The following is a 19,808-nucleotide window of genomic DNA, read 5'->3' as shown; positions in this document are numbered from 1 at the left end:
ACAGTTATATGAAGCAAACCTTATGTTACCTTGTAGCACAGGATACAGACATTACAAGTAAGATTAATGCAGGCAGCAACTTATAAGCAGTTGGTAGAGTCTAAACACTAAACACATTCTTACAAATTCAACACCCATCTTATATATGAGCTGCTCTGGTTTCCAGCTCTGAATTTGTCAGTGCTCAGTGCTCAGTGGATGCCTACAGCCTTGCCAAGGTCTGGTCCCTGGTTTACTAGCCCTTTGTCTCCTACTCTCTGGCAAAGCCAGCTTGCCCCAGTGTATGCAAACCAGCCCGGGGGGGGAGCTGCCAGGATCAGATGTAATCAGCCCTGAGGGTTATTTCCTGGAGGAGCTATGCTACCCCTCCCCCATGCAGTAGAACACAACCCTACATAAACCGCCATCAATTTCATACCGTGGTTCCATGGGTTTGCAATATCGGTCCCCCGCATAGGTCCAGTCTGATCCTTGATAGGTAGAGACTGGCTTAAGCCTTGGAGCAAGATGTTTACCGCCCAATACTCCCTTTGGTTGCATTAACTAGGGAAACTGAATATTCTCGTTCTCCATAGAAATGCCCAACCCCTCTTTTACGCTTGCTAAATTCTTCACCACAATGACTTCCTGTGGCCTTGAGTTCCTCAGTCGAATTACAGGTTAGGTGCAATAAGTGGATTTTAAATTGCCCACCTTTCAGTGTCACTGGGGCGTCCCGTTACGAGACGGGAGAACAGAGGCTCCCAATCTCTCTGCTATAAACTTTGATCACGGACCCTCTTATTGGTCTCCTCTCTAGCGTATCAGTCCAGTCTCTTCAATCTGCATTCATGGGGCAATTTCTCCAGGCCCCGAATGTTCTCAGCACCCTTCTTTGAGTCCCTCGAGTTCTGCTAGACCCTTCCGGCGATGAGGTGACCTGGGCTGTGCACAGGAGCCAAGTGAGGCTGCTCCAGAGAGATATAAAAGCATTAGAATATTCTCTGTGTTATTTTTCATCCCGTTCCTTCCACACCCAAACATCTTTGCTCTTCTGACGGCAGCTACACGCTGAGCAGGGTGCTCAGACCCCAGGTCCCTGTCTTGCATTGATACCGGTAATTTAGAACCCGGTCAGGTGTAAGTTTTCCCTCCAGGTACTTTACTTTGCACTGATCACTGTGGCTTTGTGTGCCTGGTGCTGTCCGTTCCCCAGGCTGGAGGGGCACAGGGAGGGGAGAGCTGGCAATGTTAAGACGATTGTTGTAACTGGTTGAAATGGCGGCTGCTGTCCCTGGGCTCAGGGCTGTTGGTCCTTGACCCAAGGAGCTGACTTAGTGACTATTTCTCCACTGCTGATGTGGGACCTTCATCGGCAGCTCTCAGATGGGCAGTGTCAGGGTCCCTGTTCCACAAGGCTCAGCCAGGCACTGCACAGGGGGAGGCCAAAAGAGGCTCTGCTCTTGCTGCCTGCATTGGGCATCTCGCGTGTTCCTTTGCTCTCTTTGTACTTTCTGTAGGTGACAAAGTACCTCCTGCGCTCTCTGCCTGGCGTGTGCCCAGCAGCTGGGGCTGTCTGTGCTGGCGGGAGCAGACTCCTTTCCAGGGATTGCTAATCTCTCTATTTCTGCTGGGTAAGAGGGTTAAAAAGATTGATTTGGTTCCCAACTTAATCACTCTTGATGGAAAGACAAGAGTCATCCAGAGATCATGCTTGGGGGCGGGTCTACCAAGCCTCAGCCAATAACAGGTTGCTGCCTAATTGGCTTCCACTGTGGATAGTTTTCCAGAAGCAGGGAGTTGGTGGGGGTATTTGCCAGTCTCCACCTGTTCTACAGGGATGTGCTGTTAGCAGGCTAGTCAGGCCCAGACACTCCAGGACTGATGACCAGGAGGCTGGAGCAGCACATCCGGCATCTCCACTGGGGAGCTGGTGGCTTCAGGCCTGCAGAGGGGATGGTGGCTAGCTGCTGTAAGGCCCAGGTAAGCCGGAGTGTGGCCCCCTTCCAGGAGCCACAAGGAACACCCTGCTGGTATTTACAGGGCTTGTCTCTGAACCACCCCAGGGATCACTGCCCTCAATGAACTGCAGCCACTTCTGGGGTATGATGTGGCAACTGTTTTAACAGCCATGCAGCAACACTGCCTAACCAAATGGGGTGCTGGCCTGGATGCCATGTGATAGGTACCACCGGGCAGGGGCAAACCATCCTGGCTTATTCAAAACTCAGCACCCTCCCACCCCATGCTGGGGCACGGCTCAGTGCTGGCTCCCAAGGCAGATCACCTGTGTGCTCTCTGCAACACCTGGGTTTGTCCCATTCCAACCCTGCTCTGCTCCCAAGATGGCGTGGCTGTGCTCGGAGGTGCGGCTGGGCAGTCTGAGGTGAAAGTGCAGGCCGCTCTGGGGCGGCGAGCGAGGGACAGGCACGTGGGAGCAGTGTTTGCTGTGGGGATGCTCTCTCAGGAACCAGGTGGGGAGGGTCGTGCTGCCTGCTGGACACTAGCCTGGACGAGGCTGCCCATGACGGGGAGACGCGCCCCCCCCCCCCCCCTTCAGGTTACACCAGATGCTCTCGAGCCTTGGGACACAAGCGTTTCCACCTCTCTAATGCCGCGCGTCTTGCTCCATTGCCGTCTGCTTCCGTCACAGCAGCATCTTTCTCAATGGTTTATGTCTCAGCTGTTCTCGTCTGGTCCATCTTCCACCAAGTGGGATCCATCAAGGGCTTGTCTAGGAATATGGTACCACATGCCTAAACCACTTCAGCCCCCTTTCTCCAGTCTGCAGCCCAGTACTTTGCAACGCAGCAGCGTTAGTTGCTTTATCTCACTGCAGGTGCTGCGTATTCTCTGCAAGCTTCTCGGGTGGGACGGGATACGGTTCCTGAGGGGCCTTCTAGCATTCGCCAGGTTTCAGATGCATGTACTGGTGCGGGTCTCGCAAGGACAGTGTGGGTCTCTGCGGGGCTCACAGTGACCGTGTGTCATTTTATCTTGGTTCTTGGGTTCTCCTTTTTACGAAATATTTGCCAAACTCAAAAAAGCTCCATTTCCCTTCCCAATTCTTGCTTCCACCTCCATGTGGAGTTGGCCATTGGCACTGACTGTGAGCCGTGCTGTATTCTTCCGTCCATCACTCACGCCCCAGCCCTCCCCATGGTGTGTGCCCCTCCTCTCCCCCTACTCCCCCGTGGTGTGTGCCTGCTTCCCTGCCCCCGCCCCAGTTTGTGCCCCCTCTCCTCCCCATATGCTGCCACGGGAGCACACGATTCGCTCTCTCTGCCCTGAGGCGCTGGGTGCTCTGCCTGCCCCGGTGCCAGCTGATGCCTCGTGTGGTGATGCTGGCTGCCGGCACCCCAGAGCTGTTTCAGACCCAGAGCCCCAGCACATCAGGGACCTACCTGATCTCCTTTCCTGTTGGCCCTTAGGAGCCTGAGCCCCATGCCTGTGGCTAGCAAGCAGGGCTGAGAACCAATCGCAGATGGGACCAGTGTGTGTCCCCCAGGCGTGCCCTGTGCCTGGGGGCTTTGGAGTGGGCAGCGAGCTCCAGGACTCCCTGGATGCACAGTGTGTGTAGGAGGATGTGGGTGTCACAGGCAGCCAGGATGTGCTGCTGGGGATGACCATTGCTGCTGAGTGCGGGCACATGTCCCTTCCCCCGGGCGTCCTGCCCGACACCCACTCCCCACCTGTCCTGCTCCACCACCCACCCAGCCTTTCTGCTCGGAGCCATCCAGGCCAGCTACCACGTGGACACGCCCCGTGCGATCTGCTGGGAAGGGGGCCACGTTCGGCACAAAGGGGGAGCGCTGCATGCAGCAAGAGGTGCGGGAGTTTAGTGCTCCCCAACTCCGCCGCCCGCCCTAGAGACTGATCTTCCTGTCAGTCCCTCTCGTGCATGATCAGTAGCCTGCTGCAATTGGCTCCCACGCGCTCCCAAGCCGGCTAGGTCTGGGCAGCGTTCAGGCCCCGTCTCTGGCTCTGCTCACGTGCAGACTCCCTGTCTGAAACCCTTCCCTGGGATGTGAGCCTCTGCAGTGACCATGACCAGTGCGGAGCCTTCCCACTGCGGGTGCCTGGCCCCTAGGTTCACCCTTGGGGGACCCCTGGCAGGTCAGTCAGGAATGCAGGCTTTGCACAGGAACTTCTCACATACGCACACACCGTACCGTGAGACGGGGAATGGCCGAGCTCTGCAAAACAGTAAGTGACTCACCACAGTGCTCCTGAGAGCATGGGCCCTCCTGCCCTCTCTCCTCTAGCTGGGCCCCCTCCTTCGGGCACTGGAGAGCACCAACCGGCAGTCTCTTCTGTTCAGTTCCTGCTTCCAGCCAGCTACCTGCTGGACAGAACCGTTAGACGTCCACGGCTCTGGGGTAGCAGCCCCCGACTCCACCAGTGCAGGGATACTTCGTGGTGGTGCCCTTGATGGCCCTGTTTCAGATGCTGCTTGTGTCACTTTGTGCCCCTGTCCGTCCCTCTGTGTGCACCGGTTGTCTCTTGTCTTGTGCTCCGGTTGTAGCTCTGTGGGGCAGGGCTGTCTCTTGGCCTGTGCTCCGGTTGTAGCTCTGTGGGGCAGGGCTGTCTCTTGGCTTGTGCTCCGGTTGTAGCTCTGTGGGGCAGGGCTGTCTCTTGGCCTGTGCTCCGGTTGTAGCTCTGTGGGTCAGGGCTGTCTCTTGGCCTGTGCTCCGGTTGTAGCTCTATGGGGCAGGGCTGTCTCTTGGCCTATGCGCCGGTTGTAGCTCTGTGGGGCAGGCTGTCTCTTGGCCTGTGCGCCGGTTGTAGCTCTGTGGGGCAGGGCTGTCTCTTGGCTTGTGCTCCGGTTGTAGCTCTGTGGGGCAGGGCTGTCTCTTGTCTGTACAGTGCCTGACACCCTGAGGCCCTGGGCACTGCAGTACAGAGCAATGGTAAGAGCCCCGGCAGCGTGGAGGGCAAGGCTGTGGCTTACTTCACCGTTTCACTCCGGCCCAGCATGGACACGGCTAGTTTGAGTTTGGCTGAGGAGCTGGGCCGGGCTGTCAGCCCCCTGCACAGATGCCAAGTGACTGTCCCAGGGTCACACTGGGAATCTGTGGCAGAGCCTGGAACTGAACCTGGGTCTTCCTAGTCTGAGGCTAGCACCTGAACCGCTGGACCATCCTCCGTCACCCCACAATCCTCCTTGGAGACCCATCTTCCCAGGAGACAGCTCCTCATTCTGCAGGCACAGCTGGAAGTCCTTCCTGGACACGTTCTCTTGTATTTGGCTGGATTAAGATGTACTTAGTTTGAATGGGCCCAGATAACCAAGTGATCTGGGTGGCTCTGTAGGACGGCTCTATCCTCCCTGTTAGTTACCACTCCACCAATTCTTGTTCATCCGCAGATGTGATCAGCAGGGATTTTATATTTACGTCCAGGTCACTGATCAAAATGTGGAGCAGCATTAGGCCTAGAACTGACTCCTGTGGAGTCTCCATAAAAACTCCCTGTTGAGCGACGAGTCCGTTTTGAGATCTGGCAGTTAGCCAGTTCTTAATCCACTTAACACGTGATTGATTACTATTGTATAGAGCGAGTGATTTAATCAGAATACCATGCAGTATGAAATGCCTTACTAAAGTCTAAGTACATGACATCACCATAGTTACCTTTATCAACAAAATGTAATCTTATCAAAGAAAGAAATCAGGTTTGTTGGACATGACCAGTTTTCCATAAAACCATGTCGACTGACATTAATTATATTTCTATACTTTGAATCCCATATCCGCATTTCCATTGTTTTCCCTAGGATTGATGTCAAGCTAACTGGCCGTTAGTTATCCAGGTTATCCCATTTGCCCCTTTTGAATATTGTCACCACATGACATTAGCACTCTTCCAATCTTCTGGAATTTCCCCAGTATTCCAAGATTTATTAAACATTAACATCAGCAGGCCAGAGATCTCCTCAACCACCTCTTTTAGGACTCTTGGGTGTAAGTTCTCTTGGCCTGATAACTTCTACCAGGTATAAATATTTTAAGTTATTTGACATCCTCATTTACTTACAAATGGACTAGAAAATACTTAATCATCCTCACATGATATGAATATGTCATTCCGCTTCTTTCCAAATACAGAACAGAAATATGTATTGAACACTTCTGCCTTTGCAGTATCATTAACAAATTTTACCATCTCGGTCTAGTCATGGGCCTATGCCATTATTTGGATTTTACTTCTTCTGATATAGTTAAAAAAACCTAGTTGTCTTTAGCCTGCCAGACATGGATTTTTTTCCCATGATGTCTTCATCTTCCTTTTACGAATTTTCTACACTTAATTTATTTTAGTTTATATTGATTGCTATTTACTTCCCATTTTTCCATTTGTTACATTTTGCTTTGTTTCTAATTGCTGCCTTCACTTCCCCTCTGAACCAGGATGGGTTTTTAACCAACGTTGTCCTCTTTCTCTATTGTCTTTTCGGCCATGTAATAAACTCTCTTTTAACTAAATTTGTTAGTCTCTAAGGTGCCAGAAGTACTCCTGTTCTTTTTGCGGATACAGACTAACACGACTGCTACTCTGAAACCTCTCTTTTAAAGAGCTCTCTATGTTCATTCACATTTTTCAGTCTAAATTTTGCCTCTCAATTAATTTCACTTATAATGTTCTTCGGCTTGGGGAAATTAGCCCCTTTAAAGCACCAAGTGTGTATATATATTTGAGTACATTCAATATGGCCAAACGGAGCACAGCCCCAACTGGTGTTATATATTGAATGTACTCAAATTATGATCACGGGTCCCTAGGCAACCACCAACTTCCAGTCCAGTAATCAATTAATCTGTATCCAAGAGGTCCAAACTAGGGTTGATCCGCATTGGCTGCAATACGGTTTGTGTTAGAAAGTCATCCTCCATCATTATAAAAACTCCAATGATGTTTTACTAGTGGCTGCCTGAGACCTCTGGCATGTCTCCCTGCCATAAGAGAGCATTTATTTCCCCACATTACAGACGGGTGCTTAAGGAGCAGCCTGGTCTCTGGTTTGATCCAATGGTCTGTAACAGATGCCCACCAGTCTCCCCAGCTGGGCTTTATTAGTGAGCACATTGATCCATATGCATTTGAGATGCCGTGGTCGGAGTTGTCAGTAAATCTGAACAGCAAATGGTGTTTGAGGCAGAGTGCCCCCCCCCCCCGCCCCGTTACCCACTCTTGCCTCCCTGAGCAGGTCAGAACCAGTGACTTGAATGTTCCAGTCCTGCAGACATCCCACCGGGTTTCAGTGAGTCCCAGGCATGCATACGCTGCCCCAGCCGTCTGGAGGGCGGATCCTGCTCGCCACAGGCCCGTCAGAGGCGCTTCAGCAAAGACCAACTAGCGGCAGAGCCGCAGCCCAGGAGCCTGGTTTGCTGCTCTGGCAGCTGGGAGAGCTCTTCCGTGTGGCTAGGCGCTCCCTGCATCCCAGTGCTGCTCCCCTCGGGGGTCCAGGAAGCCAAGGGGGTGGCCCCCTGGGGTGGGGCACAGTCTGGATCAGGGCAGGGCATAAGGCCTGATGACTAGCAAACGCATCAAAGCTCCAGGGAGGAACCAATGGGTGCCCATGCCCTCTGCCTGGCCCAACTGCATTGCAGGGGCTGGGTGATGTAACCTCTCCCTTCCCCTCCCCAGGCCGCACTGCCTGGGCCTCCTGGTGGGCCTCCAGCCCATTCTGCATGCCCTGTCCGTCCAGGTGAGGACATGGGGTACAGCAGGGGCTCTGGGGAGCTGAGTCCTGAGGGAAACTGGGTTTGCTGTCCATGCCCCCTGTGGCCAGGGCTTGAGCTACTGAGGGAGGTAGTTCTCGGCTGCCTGGCCTTCTCCATGGGGAGGTAGTGGGCAGGGCCTGCCCCATCTCCTGGGCTCTGCCCACCCCCCATGAGGTGAGTCTGGAAACCCTAAGTCAATTAGCAGCCCTAATCCCTCCCAGAGCGGGACAGCCACCCCCTGGAAGGCCTGGGGCAGTCAATGGCAGCTGGGGAGGGAGGAAAGGGGCTGTGTTCTGCTGGAGAGGCATGTTGGGGAGCTGTCCAGGGCAGGGGGTGGATGGGCCCAGGGCAGCTCTGTCTCTCTGTCTGGCATCAGCTGGGGGCAAGGAGCCTGTGCAGGCTTGGCCCTGCCCTGCAGCGCTGCCCCCAGCCCGCCGGCAGGAACAGATGGCCAGGGCTGGCCAGAGCCTCCCAATCCCCCACTAATCCCATTGAGGAGCAGCTCAGCTCGGCTCCCCCTTCGCACTGGCCATTCAACAGGGACCCGTCCAGGAAAGACGCAGCAGCCTCAGTGCAGCCCCTTGGGCCTCTTCTGGGCCAGGACAGCCCCTTCCCACTGGGGCTGGTGCCAACATGAGACGTCCCTGAGCCTGCCTCCTTGCCATCCCCGGAGGAGCAGCTGGGGCCGGGCGCAGCCAGCCATGTCCCTCACCCCAATGCTGAGACGCAGCCACCTCTGCAGCTGCCTCGTGAACTCGCTCGTCTACCAGGTGAGCCTTGCCCCAGCCCCCCTTCCCAGGCCACTGGTGACGCCTGGCGCAGCCCCATGGCCTCCCTCGGAGACGGTCGGGCTGTGGAGCCCACTCCCACTGGGGCCGCCATCCTGTGGGGCAGGGGCCTGCTACCAGCTTGGCCCAGCTCCCCACTTGAAGGCAGTTGGTGCCGGTGAGTCCGTGTCCGCACAGGGCTGCCCAACAATCCCCAGGCCCGCGGCGCAGCTCAGCGGCCTCTTGGCTCGCACCGTGGTTCTGCTGCCCCCCCCCCGCACCGCGGCGACCCCCAGAGCCCCTGTGGCCTACACCTCGCCCTGGGCAGCCGGGACGCAGGCCCACGGGAGTGACGCCGCTGTCTTTCACCCCCCAGATCTGCTGCTGTTGCGGCCCAGCCCCCTGTGGCTTCTGCTGCTCCTGCTGCCCCAGCATTAAGGTGTCCACAGGAAGCCGCATCCTCTACACCCTCTTCCACGTCCTGGCCTCTGCGGTGTGCTGCCTCATGCTCTCCCGCACCGTCTCCGAAGCCGTCAAGGAGAACGTGAGTGGCGCCTGGGGAGCCTGGCTGCTGGCCCCCGTCCTGGCGTAGGTCTGCTCTGTCCCGCTCCCCGGGTATCGCCCTGGCTCTGGGCCCGGCAAAGTGAGCCCCGAGGGGCAGGTGTGGCCCTGCATTGCCCCAGGCTGTCTCGGGCAGGCGGCTGATCCGTCCCTGTGATTCCCCCTCTGCAGGTGCCTTTCTACGCCCTGCTCTGCGAGCACCTCCCCGGGGGCATGGACTGTGACCTCCTGGTGGGCTACTCGGCAGTCTACAGGGTCTGCTTCGGAACCGCCTGCTTCTACCTGGCGCAGGCCGTCTTCCTGATCAACGTGAGATCCAGCAGCAACTTCCGCGCCCTGCTGCACAACGGGTAAGAGACGCCCGTGCCACGGGCCTGCCTCTGCGCACGGAGCTGCAGCTGGCCCCAGCGGGAAGGACGTGGGGCTGGGTCGGGGGCTCCCTGACTTCTGACCTTGATTGCAGGTTCTGGTTCCTGAAGCTGCTGATTCTGGTCGGGCTTTGTGCAGCAGCCTTCTTCATCCCTGATGACCGATTCCTGCAAGGTACCAACCAATGGACACGTACCCAGCACCACCCTGGGGCCGGTGCTGTGGGGCCTGCCCCACCAGCACAGCCAGGAGAACAGCCGCCTTCGGTTACTACTCTCCTGGGGCTGGATGGGAACCGGCGCCCCTAGAGGGGAAAGGCCCCAGGTCCCATTCCCCGCCCCCCTGAGCCAGCCAGTCCCCTGCCCTGGAGCCAGATGGGAGCCGGTGCCCCCTAGAGGGGAAAGGTCCCATTCCCTGCCCCCCTGAGCCAGCTGGTCCCTGCCCTGGGGCTGGATGGGAGCCGGTGCCCCCCAGAGGGGAAAGGTCCCATTCCCTGCCCCTCTGAGCCAGCCAATGCCTGCCCTGGGACTGGACTGGAGTCAATACCCCCCAGAGGAGAGAGCCCCTAGGGTCACTGCTGGTCCCTGCTCCCGGGCCTGGCTTGGGGCTAGAGCCCTCAAGGCATCAGCGCAGGGAACTGGGGCCTGGCACATAGCCCCACTTCCTCCAGGTCAGCGGCTTGAGCTCACTCTCCTTTGTTCAGGAATTAGAGATGGGAAAAGCCGAGAAGCCAGCCCAGAGCCAGTGCCTGCCAGTCCCTGTTGCCGGCTCTGCACGCTGGGCAGGTGTCCTGTGTGTCCCTCGGCTCCTACTCGCCCTAGTGAGCTAGTCCCCCCATGCGGTTCACCTCCTGACTCAGCTGCCCAGGCCCCTCCCCCTGGCGGGGAGGGGGTGTTATCTGCACATGGGGAGGGGCTGGGGATGAGCATGGCTGGGTCCTGGTGGCTCTGTACGATGGGCAGGGATGGGCTCTGCCGGGGCCAGGCGTGTGTCTGACCTTCTCCCTCTCTCACTGCTTCACCTACTGGTAGCCTGGCACTACGTGGGCATCTGTGGCGGTTTTGCCTTCATCCTCGTCCAGCTGGTGCTGATAACAGCCTTTGCCCATACCTGGAACAAGAACTGGTGAGTCCGCTCCCCCGGCGCACGGTGGGGTGTCCTGGGGCTGGGCCATGGGGGCTCTTTCTAGCTCCGCTGCAGCTGTGGTTTCTCCCGTTGCCTCTGGGAATTGGTGCCCCACAGGGAGATGCTGTATGCCTGAGCCCTCCCCACGCTGCTCAAGATTTGCACTAGCCCCTCGCTCAGCCTGTTCCCTCCCCCTGCAGGCTGCTGGGCGCCTCCCAGGACAAGCGCTGGTACCTGGCCGTGCTGCTGGCCACGCTCGCATTCTACACCATCGCCTCCACTGCCGTCTCCTTCCTGTACAAGTACTACACCCACCCGGCCGGCTGCTTGCTCAACAAGGCCCTGCTCACCCTCAACGTCAGCCTGTGCGGGCTCCTGTCCTTCCTCTCCATCACGCCCTGCGTGCGGCTCCGTGAGTTCCTTGGGTGGGGTTCCTCCCCACTGAGACGCGGCCTGCCCTGGGGGCTGCCGCTCATCTTCGTAGCACCTTTCTGGGCGGGTGGTTGTAAGCAGGGCCTGGACTTTCCCACCTGCCCCCTGTCAGCCATAGCTCTGGATTGTTGTATGAGGCACACACACATGGTGTCAGAGCAACACCGTGTGTGCGCAAGTGACACTCTGTGAGTGCAGCTGTGTGTGTATGTGTGCAAACAATGCCTTCTGTGCATGTGCAAGTGTCAGTGTGTGCTGTTGAAACGGATCTCTTAATGCCCACAGCTGGGCAGATGTTTACTGGTACCAGTGAAGACCCAGCTACGGTATGGTTACTGCACAGTCATCTATTTGAGAGAGAATCACACAGGCAGTTACGTTTACATGGTTACATCCTTTCCTACAAGCCTTAGGTCCCCAAGCATAAACCCTCAGTAACTGTGTTAGCTCTACACAGTATCCTGATTGGCACAAAGCAGGCATATCTATCACTTGTAGATGAAGACTTCTCTTCTTTCCCCTCTCAGGTACTTGGTCTGTCCCCGGAAGCAGAGTCTTGGTCACTCTGAGCCCTCTGGTTCTAGGATCTTGCAAAGGTCCCTCAAAGCGGGGTCTCAGTTACACCAACGACTTCTGTCTCAGTTTTGATCCTCTTCAGATGTTAATTGGGGAAATTAGTCTGACTCATTTACTTTGCTTAGCATTTATACCTTTTGTTCTCCAAGGAGTCACATGTCCCAGAAATCTGCCTCGTAGGCATTTATTACTGGTATAATTTAATTAATATTTTGGAAGGGATTGCAAAGCGGACACACAGACCAGAGCTCAACCATCGTTTACCCTCTCATAAGTCATTCACTTAAGCTCTTAGCATGATGTTATCTCAAAAGGGTCATTTTTGACCCAGGTCAGCTTGCGCTAAGCCCACCGATCGCATGATTTTACGTGTTCTTTACTTTGTGAGCTAGTGTTCTGCTGGTATTCCAAAATTCGGGGTTAAAACACACACACCCATCGAGCCGTTATTAACCATTCCAGTGCAGTTTCAGCACCTCCTGTAATTTTCCACTCCATGCTAAGAGAATCCTACTCCCAGAATCCTCTCGCAAGTTCAGACCTGCCAAGCCGTACCAAACTCCTGCTTGCCACATTCATTCATATCAATCACAGCAATTCATCATAATTTGGCACCGTTTCAACATGTGCAGGCGTGAAGCCACATTCATGTGTACATGTGTGAACAATACCACGTGTGAGCGACACTGTGCAAGTGATAGTGTGTGAAGCCACATGTGTGCGTGCAAACTCTGGGGGGGGGGGAGGTGAAGCAGTGTGTGTGCATGAGCGACCCCGTGTGTGTGTGTTTGCGAATGACACCAGGCGCATGTGTGCAAGGGACCGTGTGTGAAGTTGTGCATGTGTGACCAACGCTGTGTGTACGTGCGACTGTGTGCGAGTGAAGCCATGTGCATGTGCACACGTGCGAGCGTAGCGTGTGTGCATGCAAGAGATGCTGTGAGGGGCTGCTGGAGGACTGGTGTAAGGGGCAGAGCTGGGAGTGGGGAGGGCTGCTCTGGCCAGTTTGGGGCTGTAGCTGACCTCTGACCTGTGGGAAAGCAGCTGACTCTCCCTTCTCCTGCAGAACAGCCCCGCTCCGGCCTCCTGCAAGCGTCTATCATCAGCTGCTACATCATGTACCTCACCTTCTCGGCCCTGTCCAGCCGCCCACCGGAGAGAGGTCAGTGCAGCCTGGAGCTGCCAACTTTCTACCCACACAAAACCCAACACCCTTGCCCTGCCCCGCCTCTGAGGCCCCCTCCCCCCCCACATCGCTCGCTTTTCCCCCACCCTCACTCACTTTCATGGGGTTGGGGCAGGGGGGTTGGGTGCAGGAGGGGGTGATGGCTCCGGCTGGGGGTGCGGGAGGGGCCAGAAATGAGGTCAGAATGCGGGAGGGGGCTTGGGGTTGGAGGTGTGTGAGGGCTTTGGCTAGGGGTGCAGTCTCTGGGCTGGGGATGAGGGTTTGGGGTGCAGGAGGGTGCTCTGGGCTGTGACTAAGGGGTTTGGAGGGTGGGAGGGGGATCAGGGTTGGGCCATGGGGAGCAAGGACTCCAGCTGGGGGTGTGGGCTCTGGGGTGGGGCAGGAAGACCTTTTTTCTGTCACGGGCCATTGACCCACAGAAAAAAAATCAATCGTGGGCCACTCACCTGCCCGGAGGGACGCAGAGGGGGGTGCAATGTGGACCGGATGAAATTAACCACGGGGCCGGATCTGGCCTGCGGGCCCTAGATTCCCACCCCTGCCCTATGCGTAGGCGTCAGAGGGAGGATATGACGGCTGCTTCCCGGGAGCTGCGTGGAGTGGAGGCTAGCAGGGAGTCTGCCAGCCCTGCTGCGCCACCAACCAGTCAGTCAATGGCCCGGTCAGCCAGGATCCCTGGTCGAGAACTGGACACCTGGTCACCCTAGTGCAGCCCTATGCACCTGCCTCAGAAATGCAGCCGGGAGCCCAGGCAGGGATCCAGGCCTGCAGCCCCCTCACTGCCTGTCTTGCTGTCTCTCCCCACCCTGCAGTGCTGTACAAGGGGCAGAACCTCACCGTCTGCTTCCCTAGCGTCAGCAAGGATGGGCTGCAGACAGAAGACACCACAGTTGCCATCCTGGGAGCCACCATCATGTATGCCTGTGTTCTCTTGGCGTGGTGCGTATGCTCATCTGCTGCTCCGGCCAGCTGCAGCTGTAGGGGCTGCCGGAGGCAGGCTGTGGGGGGTGGTTCCCACAGGCCCTGGGGCTCCGTTTCCACTTCAGAGCTTCTGAAGTGTCATAGATTGTAAGGCCATAAGGCCCCCCCCCCCACCACCACCATCCAGTCAGCACAGGCCAGAGGCCTCCCCAGCCATCCCTGCGCCCCGCCCCTCACTGCCGGCTGGGCTACAGAGAGTCGCCCAGTCAGGACGGAAAGACTCCAAGTGAGGAGAATCCACCACATTCCCAGGGACCTTGTTCCTCCTGGCGCCTTTTCTCTAGCCTGGCTTCAGCTTCCAGCCCCGGATCTTGTTCTGCCTTGGGCATTACATTAAGCAGCCCTCTGCTCTCCGAAACCTTTTCGTGTGAGGGTCCTTCCAGACCGGGAGCAAGTCACCTCGTAACAGTCTCTTGGGCAAACGAAACCCGTTAGTGCCACTGGCTTTGCCAGACCTTCCAGGCTAACCCCGGCGATGTGAGTCAGACCTGGAGGGGCAGTGGCCAAGCAACGGCCAGGGGCTCCACGGAGTGTGGGTGACGTCGTTGTGGTGCTGGCACCGTGCCCAGGGAGTGCTGCTGCCTCTCAGGATAGGAGACAGAACGGGGCTCCCCCGCTCACCCCATTGACCTGCCGTGCAAACAGCTAGTGAATAGCTGTTAGCCCGGCTCTCCTGGCCTGGTTCCATTCTGCTGCCTGTTTGTTCGGAGCCAGTGGGGTACGTGCAGTGATGCTGCATGCTGGTAAGCGTGGGGTGGCCCACAGCCCCTTAGTACAAGGGACGTCCCTTAGTTCTTCCTCTCTGGACAGCAAGTTGGGGAGATGCTGAATGCTGCAAAAAGCAGCACGAAATACCCCAGCGGACGGAGGGGATTCCTGCTTAGTATTAATGATGAGGATAACAAGGGTAATAATAAGCGACAGAGGGTCCTGTGGCACCTTTGAGACTAACAGAAGTATTGGGAGCATAAGCTTTCGTGGGTAAGAACCTCACTTCTTCAGATGCAAGGGTAATAATAGTGTTTGGAGGGGGTGGCGCATCCCTGGCAGTAGCACAGCGCCCCCTGGCGGTAGGTGGGGGTGGCGCATCCCTGTCATCAGCACAGCGCCCCCTGGCGGTAGGTGGGGGTGGCGCATCCCTGGCAGCAGCACAGCGCCCCCTGGCGGTAGGTGGGGGTGGCGCATCCCTGGCAGCAGCACAGCGCCCCCTGGCGGTAGGTGGGGGTGGCGCATCCCTGGCAGCAGCACAGCGCCCCCTGGCGGTAGGTGGGGGTGGCGCATCCCTGAGGGCTGAGTAGACTGTCCATGAGAATGAATTGCTGCTGATTCTACCTCTCTGTTGCTGCTGCAGTAACGAGGCCTCCTACCTTGCCGAGATGTTTGGGCCCCTGTGGATGGTCAAAGTCTATAGCTTTGAGTTCCAAGTGAGTAGGAATTCCACCTGCGCCTGTCTGGGGTCCTTGTCCCCATACCTCATCTCGTCCCTCTCTCATCCTCACACCCATTTCAGCTTCGCGCCCTGTCTTGTCCTTGTCCCTCCTCTCCTGCCTGTCTGCAGGATGGGCTGTCCACCCCAGGACAATCCCGTCTGAAACCCTAGGCACCTTCCTGGCAGCGGCTTGTGCCAGGGCGGCGATACTGCTATTTGTAGCATGCTAACAGGCTAGGTCTACCCAAGCTGGAAGTTACGGGAGCTGGCCGTGTGTAGACATACCCACAGTGAGAGTCCCTGATCCCCTGGCGTGCAGTCTGACCCCAGCTAGCCGACAGCAGGCGGGGGACACAGACAGTGCCTAGGCCAGGCCAAGGGGCTTCCATTTTCTTTGCATGACCCACTATTAGAAATGAAATGTCCTTTTGGAGCTGAACCCCCCAGCTCTGTCTAGGAAGCAGTTCTGTCCCAGACAGCCCAGCCCAGTCCAGATGAAGTTCCACCCTGGTCTGGTTCTGATTCCAGCCCTGTAGCAATGTGGCTCCAGCCGAGTCCCAGGGCTCTGATAACTGTTTCCGTTCCAGCTGCCACAAACCTTCTGTTTTTCTTTACAGAAACCCTCCTGTTGCTTCTGTTGTTCTGACAAGACAGGGGAAGAGCTGGAAGGTGAGTGCCTGGGCTAGGGGAGATGGGACGGGCCTGGGGAAGGTGCCCTTAAGGAGCATGGCCTGGAGTAGGGGCGTGGCTCCTGAGGAAGCATGGCTTTTGGGAGGTGGGCCCTTGGGATGCAGGCCCTGGGGTGTAATCTAGGAGTGTGCTGTCCTCCAAAGGGTGAGTCTCAGGTATGGAAGTGTGGCCTGTAGGGGCAGGTTCTGTTGCATGGCAAGTGTCCCTATCCGCAGAGCACATGGATCACACATGTGGATGTGTCGTGGGGCTGGCCCCACTCAGTGTGTGCAACAGCAGCAGCGCTTTCCTCAAGATGGGAACAGCAGGAAAACTCGTTACCTTGGGGGGGGGGGGCAGACCTGTGGACACCCCCGCCCCCCCAGAACCTGAACCAGCCCCTTCATCCCTGACAGAATTCCTGGGTCTGGTGTTAAGGGTGTGAGTATCCGAGGCTCCTGCACCCCACCCCATCAGCCTGGTAGCTCCCTGGGAGCAAGTGGTAGGGCTGTAGGTAACCGGCTGTGACGGTGCTGCCCGTGGGAGCCAGCTGAGGTCACTCAATCAGGGTGAACTGCAGATAAACCCCCAACGCTGGTGTTATTCCAATACTTAGATTTACTAACCAGCCCAAAACAGCCTCTGTAGGACCTCACTGGTTACTTGGAAGTCCAAACAACACAGCTCCCTTAAAGTGCCCAGCCTCCGGTCTCCATCCAGACACACACGTCAGATACGATGATGATTATTGAAAATCTTATCTCCTCATATAAAAGAAAAGGTTCTTCCGATCCCAAAGGATCAGCCACACACCCAGGTCCAATTATAACTTAGATCTTACCCACAATACACGCTATAGCCAATCCTTATTAACTAAGCTAAAATTTATTAAAAAAGAAAAGAGTGTGCTGGTTAAAAGATCAATATACAGACAAACTTGAATTCAATTCTTGAGGTTCAGCTACATAGCAGAGGTGAGCCTGTAGTTGCCAAAAGTCCTTTTAGAAATAGTCCAGAGGTTATAGTCCAATGTCCATATTCAGGGTGGCTCCAGTCAGTGACTGGGGAATCTCAATCCTTGTGGCTTAAGGTTTCCCCGCTCTTGAAACCCAAAGCAGATCTGAGATGAAGCAGGATCGTGTCCCAGGGTTTTTATACATTTCCAGCAGCCTTTTGGCCTGAGAAAACAATAGGCTCAACTTTTCTTCTTCTAATTAGCACAGGATTATTTATCCATTGAACAGTTCAGATACAGGTTACCACAACCTTCAAAGAGACATAGAGACAATAATACTATTTCCCTCAAGTGTCTTCCTAAATGTTAATATTCCTTTTTTGATCTTTGAATCAAAGCTGTAGCAATAGACAAGACTTGTTTGCTGACATCACAAGACCTGAGCAAACATATCCCCTTCTATCTCCAACAATGCAGACTGCATTTCAAAGCTCTATTCATTAACAGATCTTCCTAACCAGTCGCTAAAGTTTGGCCATGGTCAGGTCAGTCTGGGAGTTAATTAACTCTTTCTGGCCCTGTCACCTTTCAATGAGATATTCTATCACACTCCTAACGTCACACTGGCCGCTCTCATTGGACGCAGAGCGGGTATGTCAGCAGGAGGAGGGGCCTGCAGGGGGGCAGAGGATCATCTACAATGAACACGAGCACGTTGTTTACAGCTACTCGACCTTCCACTTCGTCTTCTTCCTCGCCTCGCTCTACGTCATGATGACCCTCACCAACTGGTTCAGGTACGGCCCTTGTCCTGCTGCATGGCCCCAGCCCGCCTGGCACGTCTAGCCGCCGGGCCCCGGGTCTCCAGGGCATCTACCCCCAGGGGGTGGAGCAGCCTCTCCTTTCCCCAGGCTCGGCCTGCTATGGCTCCAGGCTGTGATCTCAGCAGTGCCTGGGAGGGCTCTCAGGAGCAGCCAGGTGCTGCTGGAAGTGGGGTGCGCTCCTCCCAAGTCCGTCCCCCCTGCTCCCGCCGCCAGGCTGCCCCTGCCAGGCTGCCCCCATTGGGTCCCGCCGCCAGGCTGCCCCTGCCACGTCCCCCCGGCTCCCGCCGCCAGGCTGCCCCTGCCACGTCCCCCCTGCTCTCACTGCCACGTCCCCCCTGCTCTCACTGCCACATCCCCCCTGCTCTCACTGCCACGTCCCCCCGGCTCCCGCCGCCAGGCTGCCCCTGCTGCTGTCTGGGCTTTGTGCCTGCGGCAGCAGCCACATGCATCCTCCTGTCGCCTCTGGTCCAAGGCTTGTAGTTTGGGGGTCAGCGCCCCCCTAACTACTAAAAGGTGGGCAGGCATGGCTCTCCTGGTCCCCCGGTTCTGGTGCCCATGGGCCCCCAGAGTGTGGGGGGCCAAATATTCTCTGTGCCAGGGTTAATCCGCTTTGGGCTCCCCCTGCCTCAGTGTCTCGTCTCTCCCGCCCACCAGCTACGAGAACGCGGTCCTGGAGACGACCTTCACCCACGGCAGCTGGTCGACATTCTGGGTGAAGGTGGCCTCGTGCTGGGCCTGCATCCTGCTGTACTTCGGGCTCCTGCTGGGCCCCCTGTGCCGCTCCGGCTTGCGCCAGCGGGGCAGCCCGCCCCTGCGCATACTACGCCGCCGGCGCCCACTCCAGCGGATCAGCGTCTCCACGTAGCCCTGCTGCTGGGACTGGACAAGGTGCTGGGCTGGGCAGGTGCTGGGCCGGGCAGCTGGCTGCAGGGCTATGGAGAGGGAGGGGCCGGGGGCAGGGCCCAAGCAGCCAGTTCAGGATCAGGGGGGCAGGGCTGCCCTCCCTGCCTGCCAGCCATGACTCTGGACTGGCTCCACGTACCGAAGAGCCTGCAAGCACGGCACCCACCAGCCCTGCTCTGCCTCTGCCTTGAGGATGACCCACCCCGGCTTCGTCCCACCCACGGCTGTTGGGTCCAGAAAACTGCTGAGAAATTGGGTCCAGAAAACTGCTGAGAAATTCAAGCAGGATCCCAGATCAGGCCCAGGGCCGCCCCCAGGCAGGAACTCCCCCAGCGCCAGCGGTCCGGGGACATCGCCCCAGCATGGAGTCCCCCAACCATCGTCAAGGAAGCCTAGGCCGGAGAGCTGGCCTTCAGGGACCTCGCACAGAACTGGCCTGTCTCGAGCAGCATCGGCTAGTCCGACCTGCCCCGCTCTGGTCCAGCTGGGGCAGGGGCTCCTCTGGCAGAATGTCTTTCATGTGCGGCGTGTGAGGCCCAGAGCACGGGGCAGTGGCTGGGCTATCGCCATGCCCCTCACACCTCAGCTGCAGCTCCTGCTCTGTTGGCCTTGAGAGGGCATCTGTAAGGCTCTGCCCCAGCCCGCCTGCAGGTGCTGTGGCCTGGCTGCCCCCCTCCTGTGACTGTCCTGCTTCCTGGAGCCACACCAGCCTGCCCTCCAGTCAGGCCGTGCAAGGCGAGCGGGACTGTAAATCACTCCTGGTCTGTTTCTACATAAAGCCTTGAGCTGAGCCTGTGTGGAACTGTGCACGCGTACCTGCAGGCCCTGGCTCAGGGGCCAGCCCCCTCTGGCCCCCTAGTGCCTGCCTGGAACTAGGGGATGGGCACTTGGGGAGGCAGGGTCAGCCCCTCTGCAGAGGGCCTTGGGGGTTGAGAAATGGGCTGGCTAGGCTGACCACAGGGCACAGGCAGAGGGAGCTGGGGCCTGTGCTGGTGAAGCTCTGTCTTGGCGCACTCCTGGTTCAGGCCTCACCCGAGCTGGCCCTCGGTGGGCCTGTGGGGCTCCAGCAGGATCCTGCCCAGGTGCATTGGGAGCTGATCTGCCTCCCTCCCTCCCGAGGGGTGCTTGCAGTGCCCTGGGCCCACGTGTGCTGCAGGGAGCTGCTCTGGTAGGCTGCTCTCACTTGGCTGTCACAGCAGCTCCCTGAGGACCCTACCCCAGACCAATGGAGGGAAGACACCACATGTGGGTCACAGGCTGCCCCTGGCAGCAGCGCATTGCCAGGCCTCCAGCCCCGGGCAGCGCCCTAGGCCTCACAAAGCCCTCGC

General features: G+C 57.4%; 1 protein-coding gene across 3 annotated transcripts; it reads left to right on the top strand.

Moving 5' to 3' along the window:
* Window positions 1–1,709: 1,709 nt before the first annotated feature.
* Window positions 1,710–19,270, top strand: SERINC4 (serine incorporator 4). 3 transcript variants are annotated; one of them, XM_065559075.1, is made up of 12 exons: window positions 1,710–1,962; window positions 8,847–9,014; window positions 9,203–9,381; window positions 9,495–9,574; window positions 10,432–10,525; window positions 10,726–10,937; window positions 12,600–12,695; window positions 13,532–13,658; window positions 15,052–15,124; window positions 15,747–15,798; window positions 17,400–17,550; window positions 18,232–19,270. In XM_065559075.1, the coding sequence occupies exons 1-12, from the start codon at window positions 1,864–1,866 to the stop codon at window positions 18,440–18,442; spliced, it is 1,542 nt and encodes a 513-aa protein (XP_065415147.1). In that variant the 5' UTR covers window positions 1,710–1,863; the 3' UTR covers window positions 18,443–19,270. The 3 variants fall into 3 exon arrangements, with proteins under 3 accessions (XP_065415147.1, XP_042712443.2, XP_065415148.1); XM_042856509.2 differs by lacking the exon at window positions 1,710–1,962 and adding an exon at window positions 3,759–4,185; XM_065559076.1 differs by lacking the exon at window positions 1,710–1,962 and adding an exon at window positions 7,697–8,473.
* Window positions 19,271–19,808: the final 538 nt, after the last annotated feature.

Source organism: Chrysemys picta, chromosome 10 (assembly GCF_011386835.1).
Source record: "Chrysemys picta bellii isolate R12L10 chromosome 10, ASM1138683v2, whole genome shotgun sequence".
NCBI classification, from domain to species: domain Eukaryota; kingdom Metazoa; phylum Chordata; order Testudines; family Emydidae; genus Chrysemys; species Chrysemys picta.
This window is presented reverse-complemented; position numbering and strand designations above follow the sequence as displayed.